The sequence below is a fragment of the Phocoena sinus genome, chromosome 9, assembly GCF_008692025.1.
Source record: "Phocoena sinus isolate mPhoSin1 chromosome 9, mPhoSin1.pri, whole genome shotgun sequence".
Classification (NCBI taxonomy): domain Eukaryota; kingdom Metazoa; phylum Chordata; class Mammalia; order Artiodactyla; family Phocoenidae; genus Phocoena; species Phocoena sinus.
Window position 1 is genome coordinate 5942528 of NC_045771.1, and position 23047 is coordinate 5965574.

The following is a 23047-nucleotide window of genomic DNA, read 5'->3' on the forward strand; positions in this document are numbered from 1 at the left end:
CTCTGCGCCTCGTAGCCGCTGTGGGGTGACGTGGTCGTCCCGCCAGCCCCCGCCCCCCGCCCCCCAACAATAGGCGTGCGCTCCGCAGACGCTAATGCGAGTGAACCCAGCACGGACCCAAAGGTGACGCAAGCTTCAACCTCAACTCCCTTCTGCCCTAGAAAAAATTACTCTCCCTCAGTGAGCGCGCTTCTGCCTCCTTGGACGACTGTTCCCAATGGGCTTCCCGAACCCCATCACCCACTCAGTTATTTCAGAAATGTTTGTTTGCCTACTAAGTTCCAGATCATCGTAAAGGAGTGGTAGACGAGGTGGGCATGGTCCCTGCCCTCAGGTAGCTGAGAGTTGCGGGAGACAGGCATTAAAGACACATTGACAAAAAAAGTATAAATTTAGGTGGAAGTCACAAACTGTCATAAGAACCATTGCAGAAAAGTAGACTCCAGTGGAGAAACAGGACAGGAAGAATTAGACTGAGAATTTGGGAATCCTGAGATCCAAAGGTTCAGTAAATTACCCAGACAAAAAGTGAAGAGGAGTTTTCCAGGCAAAGAGAACACAGAAGGCCCTGAACAAGGAAGAGATTGGCCCAGAGAACTGGGAAGGCCAAAGCCGCTAAAGCCTGGTGAGTGAGGGGAAAACAGGTCAAGGGAGGCTGGAAGGCAGATGGGGCCTTCAAACAAGTATGGTGGGTTCCCACCCAGGACGGCACATCCCTAGGGAGCAAGTTGTCAGATGGTTGAGGGGAGGAGCAAGAATGCTAGATGTCTGATGCATTGCAAGATCGTATCACACTAGAAAGAATTATCTGTCCTACGTAGCTTTCTTTGTTTTTTGTTTTTGTTTTTGTTTTTGTTTTTCCAGCCGCGCCGCGGGACATGCAGGGTCTTAGTTCCCCAACCAGGGATTCAACCTGCGCTCCCTGCAGTGGAAGCCCAGAGTCAACCTCTGGACCCTCCAGGGAAGTCCCTGTCCTACGTAGCTTTCAAATATGTCCTACTGAACAATCTTGTTAGTGAAAAAAAAAAAAAGCTTCCAATCATCTAATCCTTGAGCCTGTGTTTTATATATAAAAATTAAGTAATTTTGCAGGGTTGTAATACGTGCTGAATTTTCAAGGGATGGAACTATCATGAGAATGGAAGGAACATTGTACTTTCATTTTGTCCAGGAATGTACTTGTTAACAGTTTGGAGAACTGTATCATGCACAGCAATGTCATTCATAGTGTTGTGTCTGCATTTGTACTGTCACATTCAAGCTGGTACTACGTTAGGTACAAGCGTCTGACTAATGATGTTTTCTAGCATACTGAAATAACATTATTCTTTTATTATAAAGGATTTCCTTTTCTTCTTGCTGTTGTCATTGCACTGTAATTTTTTGAAATTTATGTGTGTAGTTAAGTTACGTGACATACGAACTTTATTTCAAAACAGGAAGGGGGGTGTTCCTTGAAAAGTTTGTTATTAAAAGGGAACCTTGGGATTGGTAGAGTCAAGAACCCATATAGGAGGCACATGAGATGGAATGCACCAGCCCCTTTACCCTTTACTGTGTTTTGGTCTTATCCTCAGATAGACAGCAATTTGATCTCCCCTCAGCAACTGGCACATAATAGGTGGTAAATGAATGGCTTGTTAGAAGACTCTGGGAAGCATAGTAGAAACCCTCATCTAGAGGTTGAAAGATACAGGTTCCAGACCAGCATTGTCCAATGGAAATACAATGTGAGGGACTTCCCTGGTGGTCCAGTGGCTAAGACTCCGAGCTCCCAATGCAGGGGGCCCGGGTTTGATCCCTGATTAGGGAACTAGATCCCGCGTGCCACAGCTAAGACCTGATGCAGCCAAATAAATAAATAAAAATATTTAAAAAAGAAAGAAATATAACGTGGGCCGCATATGTAAATTTTAAATATTCTGGTGGCCACATTTTAAAGTATTTATTTATTTAATTGAAGTATATGAAGTTGATTTACAATGTTGTGTTAGTTTCAGGCGTACAGCAAAGTGATTCATTTAGATATATTCTTTTTCAAACTCTTTCCCATTATAGGTTATTACAAGATAATGAATATAGTTCCCTGTGCTCTACAGTAGGTCCTTGTTGTTTATCTATTTTATATACAGTGGTGTGTATCCCAAATTCCTAATTTATCCCTCCCACCCCTTTCCCCTTTGGTAACCATAAATTTGTTTTCTATGTTTGTGAGCCTGTTTCTGTTTTGTAAATAAATTCATTTGTATCATTTTGTTATTCCACATATAACCGATATCATATGATATTTGTCTTTCTCTGTCTGACTTCATTTAGTATGATAGTCTCTAGGTGTATCCGTGTTGCTGCAAATGGCAATATTTTTTAAAATTTTATTTTATTGAAGTATAGTTGATTTACAGTGTTGTGTTAATTTCTGCTGTACAGAAAAGTGATTCAGTTTTAAATATATATATATATATATATACACACATTCTTTTCATAGTCCATTTCATTAGGGTTTATCACAGGAGATTGAATATAGTTCCCTGTGCTATACAGTAGGACCTTGTTGTTTTTTCAGTCTATATATACACGGGTTTGCATCTGCTAATCCTAAACTCCCAATCCATGCCTCCCCCGCCCACCCTCCCCCTTGGCGACCACAAGTCTGTTTTCTGTGTCTGTGAATCTGTTTCTGTTTTATAGATAAGTTCATTTGTGTCATATTTTAGGTTCCACATATAAGTGATACCATATGGTATTTGTCTTTCTGACTTACTTCTCTTAGTGTGATAATCTCTAGGTCCATCCATGTTGCTACAAATGGCATTATTTCATTCTTTTTTATGGCTGAGTAGTATTCCATTGTATATATGTACCCCATTTTTTTATCCTGCAAATGGCAATATTTCATTTTTTATGGCTGAGTAATATTCATATATATATATATATATATATATATATATATATATATGCCACATCTTTTTTATCCATTCATCTGTTGCTGGACACTTAGGTTGCTTCCATGTCTTGGCTATTGTAAATAGTGCTGCTATGAACATTGGGGTGCATGTATCTTTTCAAATTAGAGTTGTCATCTTTTCTGGATATGTGCCCAGGATTGGGATTGCTGGATCATATGGTGGTTCTATTTTTAGTTTTTTAAGGAACCTCCATACTGTTTTCCATAGTGGCTGCACCAATTTACATTCCTACCAGCAGTGTAGGAGGGTTCCCTTTTCTCCACACCTCTCCAGCATTTCTTATTTGTAGATTTTTTGATGGTGGCCATTCTGACTGCTGTGAAGTGATACCTCATAGTAGTTTTGACTTGCATTTCTCTAATAATTAGCGATGTTAAGCATCTTTTCATGTGGCCACAGTTTTTTAAAAAGCAAAATGAAACAGGTGAAATTAATTTTAATAATATATTTTATAGTATTAAATATATCCCAAATGTTAACACTTCAACGTGTAATCAATATAAAAAATTGAGATATTTTTCATTCTTTTTCTTTTCCACATGCAATCTTTGAAATCCAATGCCTGTTTCACACAGCATATCTCAGTTCAGACTAGCCACATTTCAAGTGTTCTGTAGCCACATCTAGCTAGAGGCTACCACATTGAACAGCAAAGTTCTAGACCTTTCTCAGTTACTAAGTTTCTAGGTAATTCTGGATGAGACATTTCCTCCCTTGGGTCTCAGTTTCTTCATATTTTAAATGAAGAGTCTGGACTCTTCATTTCCTGCTTCCAGCACTGATCTTCTGTAATTGTTCATATTTAGCCAGTCCTTTTCTCCTTCCTCTCTCCCTCTTATTTCCCCGTTTCTTCTCCCTTCACGCCCAGGTCTGTTCCCTGCAAGAGACCTAAACCCTGGATGAGAATGGCAGAACTTCTTACTTTTCTAGGCCACTCTTGATGTGCTGAAGGAGACTTTGCCCAGCAACGGTCAGTTCATGGGAAATCATGGATGTGATAGGTGGAGTCAGAGAAGGAACTGGTTAGCCCTTGCCGTCCCAAGTCACTTTACAGAGCTGGAGTCCCAGAACCAGAAGATTTGAGCTTCAAGCCTGGCCATGTTTCCTCTCAGCAGTGTTGTTTTATTAACAGCGCCGTGCCTGTATTTCCAATCTGTAAAATGCTATTAATACCCACCTTAGCGTCTGTTGGGGGGATTAAATGTGATGGCATAAATGAAAGAGTATAATTAATTTTAGGTCTCTGTAACCTGAAACCTGCCTGTGACCACACATTTTAATGAGGCTGGGAGAGGCAGGCGTGTTGTAGACCTCCCAGGAGGCTAGATGCTTGGATAAGCAATTTTATGTGATCCACAATCATATATAACTTCCTTGTTTCCTAAAGAAGGGCTTTGCAGGCAGTTGACTATTGTCTGTATATCTCTTTACCTAAAACAATGCTTTTGCCCCTATGGCACTTATCACCTGAATGTCACCATCTGTGTCCTTTTAAAATTTTCCATCTTGTCGGCTGAAAAAAAAATGCACAACATGAGAGTTGTGAGTTAAGTTTTATTTGGGGCCTAATGAGGACTATAGCCTAGGAGCCTCTCGGATAGCTCTGAGAAACTGCTCTGAAGAGGTGGAGGACGTCAGTATATATATGATTTTACTGAAGGGGGGCTATTTGTAATCAATCACACACTTTGGCAGGTTACTGCTAGTCACAGGGAGCAAATGCCTCCGTTAATGATTTTAGTGTTTTTCTAGATATGAGGAGTTGCAAGAAATTGGGCTCATAAAATCTTCTCCAGAAAATATCTGAAGGCCTGTTCTGCCAGTTTTTCCCAGAGCACAGAGTGCCTCATTCCTGATCTCGGCCCTGAACTCCTTTCAGGGTGTGTGGAAGGTCAGTGACTGCAGTGGCTAGTGACTTCATTATTCTAGAACCAGATGGTGAGCGACAATTTTTTGGCATTCTTAATTGTAAGCTCCGTGAGGTCCGGGAATGACTTACCACCACTGAAACTCTAGCATCTAGCTCTGAGTCGGACAGAGTAGGCACTTAATTCATGGAGGGTATTCTAGGAAAAGGCATGCTCAAAGGCGTGTGGTGTAAAATGGCATGGCTTATTTCTGAAATGCAAGTAAGTAGAGCCTACTGGAGCATCAACTTTGAGGAGGAAAACTAGGTCTATGTGTGGGGGGGGGCGTGGAGCGAGCTCACTTTAAAAAAAAAATTTTTTTTTAATTTATTTATTTAGGGTGCGCAGGGTCTTAGTTGCGCATGCGTGTGGGATCTAGTTCCCCGACCAGAAAGCGAACCTGGGCCCCCTGCATTTGGAGAGCAGAGTCTTACCCACTGGACCACCAGGGAAGTCCCTGGGCTCACTTTTTTAAAGGGTCAGGGGGGGCTGCTTTTGGAGGATGTGCTCAGAGGGAGTAACAGCTTCCTTTGCTTCCCTCCAGCCGTGTCACTGCTGGAGGCACTGCTGGTCAGAAGCCTGGTCAGAAGCCTGGAGAGGTATTAGAGACTACACATTTGGTATTTGCACTGTAGGCTATGAGAAGTCTGTGATGGATTTTAAACAGTGAAAAGTTAACGGGCAAGGAAAAGTAACGGGCAAGATCGCGTTGGTAAATGACGATAAAGCTAAATTCAGAAAAGAAGTCTTGTTTTTTACTTCAGGGCTCTTCCCATCAAACTTACATGGCTTGGATGGAAACCTAACAATTCTGGAGTGGGTAGGCTGAGCAGCCACGGTTCAGGAACAACGTTCCGCACCTTCTAAAGTTTGGTTAACACTGGACCAGCCTCTAAAACCTCAGTTTCATGGAACGAGGACACCTTTCCTTCATGAAGGAATTCTGTTCTTCGCATCATCTTCGTAGTGATGAGCGTCTTCCCGTCCCTCTCACCAGCCGGCTCACGCTTCCTCCTCCTCCCTCCTCTTCGTTCCCCCATTGTTTCGACCCATTCCTGCCTGATGCCTGCCGGGAAGTGTAGTCGCTCGCCCTGCTGTCTGAGCTGGTTGGGCGGCCCTATAAACCCCGTATCTCCGCATAATTCCTCAGCTGTTCCCGGGGTAGGGTAGCCTGGGAGGTCCAGCCGCTTATCCGAGGAGCCAGCTGGGATTTGCAGTTTCCAGTTCCCGCAGCAAGCCGCTCGCAGAAGGCTCTTGGACTCCAATCTCCCCAGCCTCGCGCATCCTGATGACGTCGCGCCGGCCCGCGAGGCCCCTGGAATCCGCGGTAGTTCTCGAGGAGGGTCTCAGGCTCGGCAGCCACGGCTGGAGGACGACACTTCCCAGGAGTCTACGCGGCGGCGCGACGAGAGCCGCGCGAGGCCGTGATTGGGTAGTGAGCCGGCCGCACGCGGAGGAGCTCAAGGAGCTGCTCTGTTGCGACAGAGGCCGAGCGGCGAGGCCCAGTGAGTTGGGGGAAGGGGCGCTAGGGGGGAGGGTGCTGGCCGGTGAGGGGGAGGGGGGACGAGAAGAGGGAGGAAGGACCGGGCTGGGATGGAGGCGGCTGCGCGGGAGAAGAAGGGGCCAAGGGAGAGACTGTGACGGGCGGGGGCTGGGGAGGTTCGCGGGTTGGCGAGTGAGGAGACCCCGAGGAGACTCACGGGGCGGGGGGGCACGAGGGCTCCCCGGGAAGAAGCTGGACCCGACGGCCAGCTGGTGTGGAGGGGGACGACGGGGAGGAGGCCGGAGGCAAACAGGAGGAGGAAGCCCGGGAAAGTGAGGCGGCCGGCTGGAGCGTGGAGCGCCAAGTTGTGGGGAAACTGGAGACCGGGACCTGTGCCGAGGGGCCGAACCCGGGCCCTAACTGGAGGCCCCGAGAGGAGGAGCATTTCCAGAGTGAGGCAGTCCGTGGGGATTGGTGGACAAAGCCCGAGGGAAGAGCTGTTGAGATTAGAAGAGCGGCCGAGGATCAGAATTGGCTTGAGAGATCCTGACAGAGTTGGGAGCGACTAGTCTGGGACGGAGCTGGGATCAGAGGCTCGCTAGGCAGTTCCTGAGAGGGATGGAGCCAGGCCCAGGCATTCTGCGGAAGTTTAGAACCTGGGGGTGTTTGCCTTCCTTCAGGCTTCCTGAAAGAACAGTAACGTGCCCTTGTGGTTCATCACCATGCCTTCCGACCTGGCCAAGAAGAAGGCAGCCAAAAAGAAGGAAGCTGCCAAAGCAAGACAGCGGCCCAGAAAAGGCCATGAAGAAAACGGAGATGCTGTCACAGAGCCACAGGTGGCAGAGGAGAAAAACGAGGAGGCCAATGGCCAAGAGACCACAGGTGAATTGAGGGAGAGGTGGGTCCCTGGGATGGTTGCTCGGACGGAAAGGACACCCCAGCTGGAGTCACAGTCCGGATGCTGGGGGCGCTGGAGAGTATATCTGGTGCCATGAAACTTTTCATGATGAACCAAACCAGTAGAGTTGGCACTTGATCAAGGAAACTGAACACAGAGTTCTCACATACTCAGTGGCAAGCAAGTATGGGAGTGGTTGTGCAGCCTTGCTGCTCTGTCTTCTAGACTTGGAGAAGAAGGTCAGTTCCCTGCCCCTTTCTTAATTCCCATTTCTACACGTGAAGGTCAGTGTGCCAGGCTCCTTACCACATAATACCCTTGTCCTCCCAGTGGTAGTGGCTGTGCCAACAAGACGGAAACACATGAGTTGTTTTGTGGGTTTTTTTCTGGGAGAGAGGTGCCTTTCTGTTATGAGCACTGCTCAAGTGTTAGACACTGTGCTGGAAACTGAGGCACTATAAGCGTGCCCTGCTGTCTGATATCTCGCAGTCTAGATGGGGAAACAGGGCAGTGTGTGATAAAGAATATCGCAGGCCCTTGGCAGTCTATCCCAGCCTTCTTCCTTGCCCCCTGAAGACACTCTCAACAGGTCGTCTCCATTGACTATTGTTGTCCCTTGAATAGTCACCACATTTGTCCATTTACACACTGAGGTTCTAATACCACAATTTTTGTACTAGCTACATTTGACATTTCTCTCAGGGCCCAGCTCAGGATGGTAATGTCTTTCCCAACCAAACCTGACCTCAATAATATTGCCATTCACTATATCCCTGTACTATCTATAGTGTTATTTATTTATTTATTTATTTTTTTGGCCGAGCTGCACGGTATGTAGGATCCTAGTTCTGCAACCAGGGGATGGAACCCACACCCCCTGCGGTGATAGCGTGGAGTCCCAACCGCTGGACCGCCAGGGAAGTCCCAGTGTTACCTTTTTCTGTTGTGCCTCTGCTTCTTCGTCTGAATTGCTTGAACTTTGAGTGCAGAGACCATGTCTTGTGTAATACATCTTTTTTGCCTGATCAGCCTTGCAGATAGAGATACTAGGTAAATGTTTGAAGAGGATAGGAGAATTACTAATGCAAGTTACAATAGACAGATAGGAATTCAGAAAAAGGAGAGTTAAAAATGATTGAGAGCAGAGAGTTGAATGGTAGGAATTGTCTCCAAAATAAGAATTATGAGAGAAAGCTAGTGCAGTAAAGTCAGGCCATGGGGAAGTTTTCTTCCTGGCCAGAGTGGTGGAGGGATGGGAAGTTAAGAATGATAGGAGTGACCGAGCAGGCTGAATTGTGATCTGTAAAGTAGACAGGGTTCCCCCTAGGTCCTCAGGAACAATGGTCAAGCAGTATCTATCATCAGCTCTGTAGGTACTTTCTGGATGAATTGGAAAAATAGAAAACTGAATCCCACTCTGAGACTGTTGTCCACTGTTCCCATTACAAATTTCTTCTTCACCTTTCTCCCTAGGAAACCAGAATTTCTCAGGGGGAACCCAGCTATAGTATCCCTATCTCAGTAATAAGGGAGCTTTGGTTTTCACCCTGCTTCCTCAGGGAGCTACTCTTCTGAAATATGAAATCTGGTTTTCTTTCCAGCTCTCTCAAAACATTTCTTATTACCAGGGACCCAGGGTCATTTCTGCTTTCATAATTAATGGGTCATCTGTTCCCTCTCCCAAGACTGGGTCCTCTCTCTTCTCTGAGTTTGGAATTACTTAATGCTGCAGGTCACTGTTCTCCAGCCTTTACCTGTTAACCATTGCCACATGGCCTTCTTTAGGTAGTGAGGTACGGAAAGATTAAGATAAATATCAAAGAAAGCGACTTCTGGCAGACAGTTCAACCTTCTTTAGAAAGTGAGACTCTTCAAGACAGGCACTAGAGTTCAGCTGGTCCCCTTGTTTGGGGAATGAATAGAAAGGGGCTGCTTGTGAAGTCTACAGTATTCTCTCTGATGAAGTTTATTCCAGAATCCCTTCTGCATTTATTCAGTGCTGTTTACTTACTTTTTGAGTCTGTTTTGTGGGATGCTGTAGGCCAGGACAGTGAGGTCTAAGTCTTACTTTTTTTTTTTCTGTGGTACGCGGGCCTCTCACTGCTGTGGCCTCTCCCGTTGAGGAGCACAGGCTCCAGACACGCAGGCCCAGCGGCCATGGCTCACGGGCCCAGCCGCTCCGCGGACCGGGGCACGAACCCGTGTCCCCTGCATCGGCAGGCGGACTCTCAACCACTGCGCCACCAGGGAAGCCCCATCTAAGTCTTACTTTTAAAGCTCAGGAGATGACTTAGGTCATAGATGCTGTAAAGTGGAAGAATGGTATACAGTAGTGCCTCGGTATCTGCTGGTGATTGGTCCCAGGATACCAAAATCCACAGAAACTCAAGTCCCTTACAGAGAACAGTGTATGTAGTAACTGCATGTAACCTAGCACATCTCTAGATTACTTGTAATACCTGATACATTGTAAATGCTATGAAATAACGACCAGTGTGTGGCAAATTTTGGAACTTTCTGGAACTCTTTTTTTTAATCCTCAGTTGGTTGAATTTGTGGACGCAGAACTGTGGATGTAGAGGGTTGGCTGTATAGCTTTCCCTTAATTTTGATCTTCTTGCCCGAGCAGATATAGACCAAGGACTGGCAAACTTTTTCTGTAAAGATCCAGATAGTAAATATTTGTAGCTTTGTGGTCCATATGGTCTCTGATACAGCTGTTCAACTTCGCCATTGTAGTGGAAAGCAGCCAGTAGACAATATGTAAATAATGGGTGTAGCTATGTTCCAATAAAACTTTATTTACAGAAACAGGCAGTTGGCCAAATCTGGCCAGCCTCTTTTTAAGCCACCTCCCGTCCCAGGCTAAGAATGGTTTACATTTTTTAAGTGGTTACGTTTCAAATGGTAATGTGTATACCTACATAATAGTTTTGATTTTTGCCACTTGGGCTGTAAACCCTAAAATATTTACCATCTGGCCCTTTAAGAAAAAGTTCACGAACTCCTGATCTAGAGCATCAACTTCTCCCTGTACATCTTCTTCTCAACATCTAGAACATAGAACAAGGATTGGCACAAAGCAGGGCTGTGGGAAGCCTGGTAACTCAACTGTGTAGAAAAGAGACTTTTTAAATTCCTCTCATCAGTCAAAACAAAAAATTTGTCCTCCATTTGAAAAGTACAGGCATACCTTGGAGATATTGTGGGTTCAGTTCCAGACCACCATAATAAAGTAAATATCAATATTGTGGTATCAGTAAAGTGAGTCACATGAATTTGGGGGGTGTCCAGTGCATATAAAAGTTATGTTTACGCTATACTGTAGTTTAGTAAGTATGCAATAGCATTATGTCTAAAAAAAACAACGTATGGGGACTTCCCTGGCGGTCCAGTGGTTAAGACTCCGCGCTTCCACTGCAAGGAGCACGGGTTTGATCCCTGGTTGGGGAGCTAAGATCCCACATGCTGTACGGCATGGCCAAAAAAATAAAAAGCAAAAAACCAAACGAAAAAAACCACTATGGAATGCCCTGGCGGTCCAGTGGTTAGGACTCTGCGCGTTCACTGCTGAGAGTCCAGGTTCAGTCTCTGGTTGTGGAACTAAGATCCTGCAAGCCATATGGTGCGGCCAAATAAATAAATAAAACTGAACAATGTACGTACCTTAATTTAAAAACACCTTATTGCTAGAAAAATGTTGGCCATCATCTAAGCCTTCAGTGAGTCGTAGTAGTAATATCAAAGATCACAGATCACTGTAACAGATATAATAATAATGAAAAAGTTTGAAATCGTGACACAGACGGGATGTGAGCAGATGCTGTTGGAAAAATGGTGCTGATAGACTTGCTTGACGTAGGGTTTCCACAGACCTTCAGTTTGTAAAAATTGGAATATCTGTGAAGCACAGTAAAGCGAAGTGCAGTAAAATGAGGCAGGCCTGCACTCGCCAAGCAGCCACGTGTAACACGCTGTACTGGACGCTGGGGTAGACACAGAGGGACTGCCAGCTGTCTGGCAGGACAGTCCCTGCCCTCGGTTCTGACTCCTCGCAGGCAGAGCAGGTTCAGCAGCAGGGTGGGTATAGCACCAGCAGTGGTAATCTCCCGACAGGATGGCGTATTCGGAGCGAATTCGGAGCAAGACACTCCTGGAGTCGCTCTCCCCGCGCCTGCCTGTCTGAGGACGGCACCGAGCTCTCTTCCCCCTTCTACTCCATCTTTACTCTTGCTAAGGACAAGCACGTGGGCTTTCTCATTTCAGGTGTCTACTGGAAGGTTACCGTGGGGAAACGGGTAAGGGTAGCAAAGACTATAAAGTTAGAAGATTGTCACGGTAGCGGATCCTCGTGTAGTTTTTGACTCCTTCCTGAAAAGGTTAATAGATCACCTTACTCTCTTTTGGAAGAAGCTTACCAAGACTCCCTGTACCCCCATTTCTGTCCCACTTGCAATAATACTTTGTGGGCGCTTGTCTTTTATGGAGAGGTAGTATAGTGAGATAGTTAAGGTCATGGCTTTGGGGTCAGACAAAGCCTGGTTCAAACTCTGGGTCTGTCACTAGCCTTTTTGACCTTGGCTATATTATTTAACCTCTTCATCTATAAAAGGAGGTCCTAAGTGTTATCCTATAAGGGTTATGGGGATCAAATTAGATGGGGAATGATAATGTGGTACAGTCCCAGGCACAGAGTAAACTCAACAGCTGTTAGCCAGTTAACGTTAGCCATATATTAATAGTTCTTCCCGGCCTGAAAATGTAGTCATGCCTGCAAAGCTACAAAGGCAGAACAGCTAGTGTCTTGTCTCATGGTCAGTTTGCGTCTCTGAAACCCTCCAGACTTGGAACTTCTGGTTTTCCCAGCCTTGGCTCTGCCTGCCATTGATCCCTCTGTGCGTTTTCTCATACTGGTCCCTTTTGGGCAGCGTAGCGTCTTGGAAGCACCATCTGGAAGCTCTAGGTCGTGGAGTAGGAGCATTGCACCTCTATAGCATCTGCTTTATTTTGGGCATTGGGACTAATTCTTTAACACATACTCATGGAGGACAGTTTGGAGTTCTAGCCATTCCTACCATGCATTATATCATCTTAGAACAAGGAAAGTTAGAATTAAAAGGACAAGTTACGAAGTAAAAAATGTCCGTGGAAGCAGGATACCAGGGCAGATCTGTATGCAATGTACACCCTGTTTAAAGCTTGTGAAACATCTGAGTCATCTCAACCTGATCTTGAGCCCAGGTCCTTCAGGGCATGCCTTTTTCAGCCTTTGGATCTTTGTATGGTAATATTTGGTAACTTAAGGAAGGGCAAAAGCCACAAATGCCCAGACAGTGGCCTGAACCCTGGACCCTCAGATCAAAAGTCTGATGCTCTACTGGCTGAGCCATGCAGATGCTCTAAGACATGCCTTTTTGTGTAAGAGCTCAGTCTGTCTTATAGCCCTCTTCCCAAACGGCTTTTGTTTCTGTCCCCAGAAGTGGATTTGCTGACCAAGGAGCTGGAGGACTTTGAGATGAAGAAAGCTGCTGCTCGAGCTGTCACTGGCGTCCTCGCCTCTCACCCCAACAGTACTGATGCCCACATCATCAACCTCTCCCTCACCTTTCACGGTCAAGAGCTGCTCAGTGACACCAAACTGGAATTAAACTCAGGCCGTCGTTATGGCCTCATTGGCTTAAATGGAATTGGTGAGGCCCTTGGAAAGTGAGGTGGGAGGTATCTCTCCTTGGCTCATATGTCACTCAGCAAGTATTTACTTAGCACAGCTATTACAAAGCAAGGAGTTTATAGTATGGGTGGGAGACCAGGTGTGCCCAGGGAAGGGGAACTAGCAATACGGAGCAGTCATGTGATAAGCACCACGTGAGTAGCTGTAGCCCGTAGGTGCCGGAGGAGAAGTGGATGGGAGGGGCGGGAGGAGAAGTGGGTAGGAGGGGCGGGAGCAGCGGTGCGTGAGGCGGCTGTAGATGAACAGACTTCACAGAGGAGGGCTGGGACAAGGACTGGAGGAAAGGTGTCCCGAGGATGCAGGCAGGGATGGGGGAGTCATAGGATTTGAATGAATGAAAGGAAGGAAAGTACGCAAACAGTGATGAGGTCGTGGTTTGGGTGGAGTGGAGGGGCTGATGTAGGAGAACGACAGGCAGAACTGTGCTGAACGTCCACTTCTCTTCCTGTGCTTTGCCTGCCCCTCCCAGGGAAGTCCATGCTGCTGTCTGCTATTGGGAAACGCGAAGTGCCCATCCCTGAGCACATCGACATCTACCATCTGACTCGGGAGATGCCCCCTAGTGACAAGACGGCCCTGCAGTGCGTGATGGAAGTCGACACAGAGCGGGCCATGCTGGAGAGGGAGGCTGAACGGCTGGCTCACGAGGATGGTAGGGCTCCAGACCCAGGGCCCTGGGGGTGGGCTTCTTCCCGGGAAAGGCCCAGGAGCCTCATGGGCCGTGCACTGTCCACAGCGGAGTGTGAGAAGCTCTTAGAGCTCTATGAGCGGCTGGAGGAGCTGGACGCCGACAAGGCGGAGAGGAGAGCCTCACGGATCTTGCACGGACTGGGTTTCACACCTGCCATGCAACGCAAGAAGCTAAAAGACTTCAGTGGGGGCTGGAGGATGAGGGTTGCCCTCGCTAGGTGAGTCTCTCCCTCCTCGACCCTCTGTAGCACCCTATCTCTCTCAGCGTTTAGAACAGGGTTCTAAACCAGTGGAACTGTTTAGAGCAGGGTTGATGGTCAGTAAGTGCCAAATATTGACAGTGTGGAGGGGCGGGGGTGGTATACCTGAGCTAAGGAGTGAGCTTCCTGACGGAAGTGGTCATTGTTGGACTTCCTGCACAGTGTTTAGGAATCTGGGACCAGCCCTAGGTGAATGGTAAAATAGGTCTGTTTCTTTCTTTCCTCTTGACTCCTCTACCACCGTTGTTTGTGCTTCAGTCCTTCTAATTCTTGCTGTTTAAAGACAAAATGTTAGACAGCTGTTAGGATATCTGTCCTTCTTACCCTCTTGTGACCTGGACCCAAAATGAGTATCTGTAGATCATCATTCCCCCACCAAACCCCCAGAAAGTCCCCAGTTAAAGAGGTGGCTGCTTACCCCACCAGTCTCTGCCGAGTGCATTGGTGAGGCTTGATACACTGCTTTAGCAAAGCTGCTTGTGTGCCTTAGAACATGAGAGCCGTGGTTTCACGTGCCAGCAAGGATTAGCTGCCTCAGATTCACCTAGGGAGCTTTTAAAACTGCCGATTTCCTAGCCTCTTCTGTCTGTGCTGGAGTCAGAATGCTGGAGATGGATGTCCAGAAATCTTTCTGACAAACGCTGCAGAGGTGTGACCGCGTGCAGACCCAGCGCTCTCCCCTTGTTTCTCCTGTCTTGAGATGCCACCTCAGAAAAGAACATTCTTTGGCCTCCTTGCTGGAGTCTGGCAACCCCACCAGTTCAGTTTAACCTGAATACTTTGTAGTTCAGCATCTTCCCTCTGCTTTTCAGCTGTTTCCTGCCCTTTAACCCCCACTCTTCGTCTCTGGTTTCTCCTAGTTCTCACCTTTCCCCTGAGGTCTAGAGCCTAGAGTTGATTTCAGGACCCTGTGCAGGCCTGACCAGAACTGCAGGTAGCAGGCAGGCTGTCCCCTCCTGCGTAGCACCCATCACACTGCAGTGGCTCTGTCTCCTTCCTGTTCTTCAGAGCCCTCTTCATCCGGCCCTTCATGCTACTCCTGGACGAGCCCACCAACCACCTGGACCTCGACGCTTGTGTGTGGTTGGAAGAAGAGCTAAAGACGTAAGGGGGCGGGGCTGGGGTGGAAGTGGGCGGGTCCTGGAGGGGGAGTTGAGCAGAGTCCCAGGGAGATGGGTGTCCAGGACCCACAGTGATATTAGAGCAGTGAGAAGTGGACTGAAGTGGGGCCAGAGTGAAGGCCAGATTGAGAAGGTGGTAAGCATCTTTAGGGCAGGCCTTTTTGTTTTTGTTTAGTCTGAAATATGTGGATTGGTTTGTTTGTTTTACTTTTTTTGGTTTTTCCCATTATTTAAAATGCAATGTTTTTATTAAAGACAATATTTTCTCTTAACTGTATTTATATATATCATATAAACGGGGATTCCCATCTAAGGTCATGATGCAGTGACAAAGAGAAAAATAGCCCATATAGCAGTGGTCCTATGGCTGGAGAGCCAGATAACCTGGAATACTGCCCCAGTTCTGGAATAAGGCTTTCCACGGTCTCTGCAGTGACTTGGCACCTTCTCTGAAAAGCCGAGCTGGTGATTTTTACTGTGCCTATTCCAGTTCTTCCCACCCATGGTTTTAGATGTGTTTATGGGTGTCTGTGTGCGTACACTTTTGATTTTACCATCACTGTTACTGCCATCTCCACTCCATTCTTTTGAAAATTAGAACAGGCTGCTCTCGCCTTCTGAGATGGCCCACACTCTTGTCTGTGGAGTGTTTCTCTCTAAATAAATCCACTTCTTACCTATCAAGAAAAAAGAAAAGGAAAATTAGAACAAAAGTTTGAGGAAACTCAGACTGTCTCACCATACTTTGGAAGGCATCAGTGTTCTTACGGGTCGATCGTGCACTGGTGGCTTAGGTGCTAAGAACTGGGAATTGGAGAATAAATCTAAAGGATGCCTAGGCGTAAGGATGGGAGAGGATGAAGGTTTTCTGGGCCTGACATTCAGCCCACCTGTTGTGAACCATCTACCGTTCTGAGCGCCCCCCTGACTGGTTCTCTGGCTTTGCAGTTTTAAGCGCATCTTGGTCCTCGTCTCCCACTCCCAGGACTTTCTGAATGGCGTCTGTACCAACATCATTCACATGCACAACAAGAAACTGAAGTATTACACGGTGAGTGGCCCCAGCTTCTCCACAGCGGCCTCCGTGCTGACCAGTTCCCTGAAGTTCTCCTTTAAAACAAAACAGACTCAGCAGTCCTTTTCTACCTGTTGCTATAAAAAGACGTGGACAGGGAGTTCTGCACCCAAAGTAATTGCTTTCAGGCCATAGGCCACGGATTGGCAGTGTGTACATATGGTGTATGTCTGCCTTATGCAAAGAGGTTGACTTTTCGTGGCGCCCAGGCAGGCCTTGCTGCTCTCTGCCTTCTGCAGTGGCAGCCAGCACAGTACCCCTCCTTCTCTCCTTCCATGAAGAAGGGGAGCCAGGATCTCAACAGCCCACTTTTCTGCCTTGCCTTTACACTTTTTCTGTTTCAGAAAACATCAAAAAATGAAAACCAGAAGTTCTCTTTATTCATGGTTGTACTCACCATGGGAGTATTAATAGTTTTCTTACATAGTCTTTCAGAAATTTCACATGTACTTGCAAGTAGCATTTGTAGAAAATTTCACGTATACTTATCACAGTTGTAATCTTAATCGTTCTCTTCTGTAGGTTGCGTTTAAATTTTAATTTGTCTTGGACTGCTTTCCGTATGAGTATATATAAATCATGCTCATTTTTTCCAGTGACTGCATAGTATTTCATTGTGTGGCTATCGTGTAAGTCGTTTGTCAGACCCTTTTCGATGGATGTTTAGGTTGAGTCTAGTTTTTTGCAGATAGAAACCATGGCAGTCCATAGTGCAGGGATGGCCAGGTCCTAAATCTGATGGGTCTGATGTCTTCCCACCTGGAGGAAGTTCTTGTAGTCTGCATGGGGGCTTCAGTCTCTAGGGATGGGGAGTAGAAAGAGGTGCTCTTGGAAGGCTGTGAGCCTCTAGATATCTGTTTGACAGTGGTTTTCAGGGCTATTGCCAACGCTGTTGGTGTCTTTATGGCCAACCTGAGGATTTGATCCAGAGCCCTGCTGTGGCTAGCTAAGAATGAGAGGCACACAATTCAGAAGACCTCAGGTTCTAGATTAGGATATGCTTCTTTAATGAACTTCCTCTTTCCCTACTGCACAATCCTTTTTTTTTCTTTTTTTAAAGTTATTTATTTATTTTTGGCTGCATTGGGTCTTCGTTGCTACGCGCGGGCTTTCTCTAGTTGGAGTGAGCAGGGGCCGCTCTTCGTTGCGGTGCGCGGACTTCTCGTTGCGGAGGCTTCTCTTGTTGCAGAGCACGGGCTCTAGGCGTGTGAGCTTCAGTAGTTGTGGCGCGTGGGCTTCAGTAGTTGTGGCTCGTGGGCTCTAGAGTGCAGGCTCAGTAGTTGTGGCGCACAGGCTTATTTGCTCCGCGACATGTGGGATTTTCCCGGAACAGGGCTCGAACCCGTGTTCCCTGCATTAGCAGGCGGATTCTTAACCACTGCGCCAGCAGAGAAGTCCCCTTACTGCACAGTCTTACAACCAGGGCCAAGTGAGATGCCATCTCACATCCCCCTGAACCCTGAGTGAGAACCCAGGACCGAGGCTAAAGCTGCCCGTCTCGCCTGGTGCACTTTCCTGCAGGGTAATTATGATCAGTATGTGAAGACACGGCTGGAGCTGGAAGAGAATCAGATGAAGAGGTTTCACTGGGAGCAGGATCAGATTGCACACATGAAGGTAGGGCGATCGTAGAGCCGAGTTCGCATTCTCCGGGCCAGTTGGGTGAGGGTGTGTGGGGATTGGGGGCTGCTAGAGAAGACGCTGTCAGCAGTTTTTACCTTGCAGTTAAGATGAGTTGTTTGGTGCCTGCCCATACTCCTGGCCCCCTCTCTGGTCTCTTTCAGAACTACATCGCTAGGTTTGGTCATGGCAGTGCCAAGCTGGCCCGGCAGGCCCAGAGCAAGGAGAAGACACTACAGAAAATGATGGCATCGGGACTGACAGAGAGGGTCGTGAGTGACAAGGTAGGTTCTGACTGGGTGGAATTAGGCGGCCTAAAGTGAGGTGGATAAGAAAGGACCTGACTTGATAAATGCCCTCTCTTTTTCCTAGACACTGTCATTTTATTTCCCACCATGTGGCAAGATCCCTCCCCCCGTTATTATGGTGCAAAATGTCAGCTTCAAGTATACAAAAGATGGGGTGAGTACTTAGGTGTAGTTGGGAAACTGGGGTGCATTTTCCAAGGTAAGTGTCAGCTGCTGAGAAGAGTCTCCTGTTCTTTGCCGAGCACGCCTGCTAACCCATGCGGCGCTGGGGAATTTTCAGGTGTGGCAGCCTGGGGCGCCTAATTGAGGGACTTAAGAGTAGAAGCCCCCCGCCCCCCCGCAAGTACTTGGAGGGAATACTGCTCAACTGGGTTGGTGGGTGGAGGCAGTGGGTTGGGGTCTGCCGTGAGAGCTGCCGCCCTCCTCACTCGCACCTCCTCCAGCGGTGACTGGGGACTCAGCGGGGTGAGTCTGCCAGTCAGACTGACCAGCACCCTAGCCCCGTATCCCTTTCTCTCTCACACCCACCTCAGCCTTGCATCTACAACAATCTAGAATTTGGGATCGATCTCGACACACGAGTGGCTCTGGTGGGGCCCAATGGAGCAGGGAAGTCAACTCTTCTGAAGCTGCTAACTGGAGAGGTATGGTGCCACGCTGGGGCGTGGGACTTCCAGGATTGGATGCTGGTGCGTCTGCGGGAGAGGGAGGGGAGACAGGGGCCACTGCTCTTAGAGGGCCTGAGCGAGCCGTCCTCTGGGGCGTGTGGTCTCACTGGGTAGTGCTGAAGTTTGGGGCAGTTTTCTCAGAGAAACCTGAGTGGGGGAGTCTATGTGTGTGAGAGCATGGGTGAGAGGGAGAACACATGCATGCTCTCAGCATCTTTCTGTGGTTTCATTCAGAGCAGTTAGAACACAGAAATGCCTGTGCATCGAGAAGTACGCTCTTGCTGTAGAAAATGTATGTCGGACCTGTACCCGAGCCCCTTGTTACACAGTCGGTGTGCCGTACAGTAAGCCAGCGGCTACTCAGTAGATGGTGTGGCGTGTGTCTGTGCCTCCCTTGAAAGCACCTGTTTCAGTACCTTCCTAGGTATTTTTGGAGTGGCCAGAATAGCAGTTCGTGAGGTGGTGGCGTAGATTCAGTTCAGGAAGTTGTATGAGTCTCGTTCAGTGCGAGCATGTGTTTGTTCCCCTCTGCCTATGTCTGCTTCTGACCTGGGTTCCTTTTCTGTGTGCTTATCTTTCCACTTTCTACTCTGTTTTTTTTTTTTTTTTTTTAGCTACTTCCCACAGATGGAATGATCCGAAAACACTCTCATGTCAAGATAGGGCGTTACCATCAGGTATAGTCCTGGCGGGGAGTGGGGAGCGGGGAGTTACCCAGGGTGTGGGTAACCACACATGTGACCAAGTCAGCTCCTAGTAGCCTCTGGAGTCTTGAACAGGTCCCTAGGTAGAGGTAGAGAGGTACTCAGCAGGAAACCCAGCAGGCTTCCTTTGGAAGTGGGACACCAGCCACATCTGGGTGGGTCCCTTTTTTCCTGTAGCATTTACAAGAGCAGCTGGACTTAGACCTCTCGCCTTTGGAGTACATGATGAAATGCTACCCAGAGATCAAGGAGAAGGAAGAAATGAGGAAGATCATTGGGCGATACGGTCTCACCGGGAAACAGCAGGTCAGTGGAGGGGGTATGGGAAGAGCCCCAGGTAACTGGGAGGCTATGGCCGGATGGTCCGCCTTTCCTCTGCTCTGGGTTATTATGCATTGGAGCATTTAGGTCTCGGGGGAGGGGCGAGGATAGCGTGCCAGTCTCTGGCGTGCCCTTGTCCCCCTGACTAGCAGGTTGAGCCATAGTGCTTAAAGGCAAGGGAAACTGAAACCTAGCACACAGCTTCCTGGATTCAGATCCCAACTGTGGGTCCCCTGGATTGCTCCACTTTATTAAGATTCTGTGTCAAGACAGGGCTTCAGGCTTCCAGACGTATCCCTTTTGGGTCTTGAGAGACAGGCAGCTATGCCACCGTCTTGCAGTGTGACCTTGGGTCTTGCTGAGCTCCGCTTTCCGTGAAACGGTGACGACAGAGGAGCCATGGGGAGAGGTGAGTTGCGATGTGTGGTGAGGGCGACACCAGCTTTTATAACTGGCCGGTTGCACGCAGGTGAGCCCGATCCGGAACCTGTCTGATGGGCAGAAGTGCCGAGTGTGTCTGGCCTGGCTGGCGTGGCAGAACCCTCACATGCTCTTCTTGGACGAGCCCACCAACCACCTGGATATCGAGACCATTGACGCCCTGGCAGACGCCATCAATGACTTCGAGGGTGGTATGATGCTGGTCAGCCATGATTTCAGACTCATTCAGCAGGTGAGGCTCCTGGCTGGGTGGGAGGCGTAGCAGAGGGCATCTCAGAGGCAGTTAGGTAGAGCACCGTCATGGCACGTGGAGGGCACGTAATTCACGTTGACTGTATTTGGAAAGTGGGCTCAGGACATAGGGTGGACAGGGCCAGATCTTATGGTTCTTTGGGAAACTTAGAAAGCCTTAGTGGAAATACTTGACTTCTTCAGTAGCTATTTGGGGCTGTTAGCCTACTTGGCATTGTTGGCCAAAATGGGCAAGGGAGTTGGGTAGAGAACAGGGTGCCGCTCCTGTGGTTCCAGGATTCTTCAGCCTAGAAGTAGTGTCGTACTAGGGAGACTGGACTAGGCAGAGGGTTACTGTTGGTCATCAGTGACAAAGCTGCTGGTCATTTCGCTGAAGCTTTCAGGAAGGTGGGGTGGAGAAAAGGAAGCTGAGAGTGAAGCGTTCCTGCTAGGGAACTGGAAATAGGGGTGACACGGCAGGTCCTGGCTTGGAAGGCTCCAAAACCTGCTGGTTACGGTGCCCTTGGGTTAGGCCAGACCTAAATAGCGAAACTGAGCTGGCTGTGGGCCTGCGCGGGGGGTTATGGGGTTTTCTTCCCAGAATCCCCTGGGGACAGTCTCCTGGGCAGGGATGGGAAGGATACGGGTCAGGATTATTAAGTCTAGGATTTGCTTTCTAGGTTGCACAAGAAATCTGGGTCTGTGAGAAGCAGACAATCACCAAGTGGCCTGGAGACATCCTGGCCTACAAGGAGCACCTCAAGTCCAAGCTAGTGGGCGAGGAGCCCCAGCTCACCAGGAGGACCCACAACGTGTGAGCCCTTGCCGGCCGGCCGGCTGGGCCAAGCCCCTGGGGCCACACTCCTGCATTGCTGCAATACTGCTCCCCAGCCCCTCCCCCCACCTGCCTTAGCTGCACTCTGTGATCTTATCTACAGCTGGACAGTACCTGTCCGTCTCCTGTCCTTCCAGTTACTTTTGTCCATGTCTGGACTCGGCTGGCTGTTCCTGCCAGCTCCTTGCTGGTTCTGACCCTGATAGTGATGCAGCCAGAGGCATCTGAGGGTTAACCCAAGGGCCCGTGCCCTGGGTTGGCCTGTGAAAGAGCTTAGGATCCTCGTTTTCTGGGTTTGGGGGATGTTGGAGGAATACCTCCCAGCCCACCACCCCCGTTCCTTGCTTCTGGTTTGGAGCTCTGGACCAGGGCCTTAATCCTGGTCGGTTTTTAAATAATTATTTAATGGTGTAACTTTTAGACCTGTGTGACATCTACAAAGTGTCCAATAAAGAGAGAAGCAGCCATGGTCCCTGTCTTCCTTCATGGGTCTCTAGGCCCTTCTCCCACTCCTTGGTGCAGTGCCAACATTCACTTTCCCTCAGCACGAGCTAGGGCAGGAGTCGGTGGGCTGGATGCAGCCTGAGGACTAGCCCATAGGCACTGGAAGAACTCTCTTCCCTTCTGATCTGAAATTGTGCCTTTTCAGGGACTTCCCTGGAGGTCCAGTGGTTAGGACTCTGCACTTCCACTGCAGGGGGCACGGGTTCGATCCTAGGTTGGGGAACTAAGATCCTGCATGCCGTGCGGTGCGGCCAAAAAAAAAAAGAAAGGTGAAATTGTGCCTTTTCTTAGGCCAGTGGTTCACAGACATTAACATGCATCAGAATCACCTGTAAGTCTCGTTCAATCACAGATTGCTGGGCCTTGCCTCAGAGTTTCTGGTTCAGTAGGTCTGGGGTGAGACCAAGAATTAACAATGCTAAGAAGTTCCCAAGTGATGCTGCTGCTGCTGGCCTGGGGGCCACACTTGGAGAACTGCTCTCCCGGAGCATGTTTTTCAGAGCGGTCTGAGGCTTTGCTGCTGCTGCCTGTACAACAATTGGGACATTGGTTAAAAACGCAGATTCCTGGGCTTCAGGCCTATTGATTTCGGTTGGTGGGATGGGAGAGATGCAGAAATGGTCAGGAGTCTGCATTTTCACACTGATGTTTGTGAACTACCGTTCCTGGTGGGATATAGGAAGTTTTATCATTTTATCTGTCCACAACCTTAATTTTCATTAGCGCTATATCTGTTTTATTTCCAAGCCAGGACTTTGCATAGCCCGTCTGAGTTTTAATAGCACTTCCAGCCTCTGTGCCACCCGGCTTCTAGCCTTACCGATGTGGATTCATCACACCATCTCTGAAACCTCAGCAGCCATCCCTGTGGGGAAACATACGCAGCCATGATTTTTCAGTGCCCATCATAGAACATCTAAGACTACGTAAAACAGACCAAAAAAAGTCCCAGGTGGTGTCTAAATCCCTAAGGAGCTCTCGATCTAATGGGAAAGCCAATAAGACAGAAAGGGCGTAAAGCAGATGTTAAATTGTGACTGGGCAGGATACACTGAAAGCTGTAAAAGGGAGGGAAGTTTCTTGTGAGTAGCTGCCCAGAAGGGTGGGATTGGTGCTCTAACTTGGAAGGTGAGTAGGATCTCAGATGGCCGTGGAGTCCAAGAGCTGCCCTGGGCAGAGGGAACAGAGTAGCAGGTGAGGAGTTGCAGCTGAGTCTGAGATTCGCGAGGCTGGAGGAAGAGACTAGGACTCCCACTCCGCCCTCTGACCCCAAGGGGCCTGGCT

At 48.3% G+C, this 23047-nt stretch overlaps 1 protein-coding gene across 2 annotated transcripts; it reads left to right on the top strand.

Annotated features, from left to right (window-relative positions):
- Positions 1–96: 96 nt before the first annotated feature.
- On the top strand, positions 97–21729 carry LOC116759458 (ATP-binding cassette sub-family F member 2). 2 transcript variants are annotated; one of them, XM_032643256.1, is made up of 16 exons: positions 97–625; positions 5638–6378; positions 7037–7238; positions 12732–12944; positions 13455–13637; positions 13722–13893; positions 14944–15039; positions 16005–16107; positions 17653–17748; positions 17916–18035; positions 18124–18213; positions 18593–18703; positions 19342–19404; positions 19609–19737; positions 20222–20425; positions 21105–21729. In XM_032643256.1, the coding sequence occupies exons 3-16, from the start codon at positions 7079–7081 to the stop codon at positions 21240–21242; spliced, it is 1878 nt and encodes a 625-aa protein (XP_032499147.1). In that variant the 5' UTR covers positions 97–625; positions 5638–6378; positions 7037–7078; the 3' UTR covers positions 21243–21729. The 2 variants fall into 2 exon arrangements, with proteins under 2 accessions (XP_032499147.1, XP_032499148.1); XM_032643257.1 differs by lacking the exon at positions 97–625 and having other exon boundaries at positions 5236–6378.
- The last annotated feature ends 1318 nt before the right edge of the window (positions 21730–23047 follow it).

Coding starts and splice junctions, on each gene's coding strand:
- LOC116759458 (XM_032643256.1), top strand. CDS start 7,079: ATGCCTTCCGACCTGGCCAAGAAGAAGGCAGCCAAAAAGAAGGAAGCT. Junction 12,945..13,454: donor CATTGGCTTAAATGGAATTG/GTGAGGCCCTTG, acceptor TGCCCCTCCCAG/GGAAGTCCATGCTGCTGTCT. Junction 13,894..14,943: donor ATGAGGGTTGCCCTCGCTAG/GTGAGTCTCTCC, acceptor CCTGTTCTTCAG/AGCCCTCTTCATCCGGCCCT.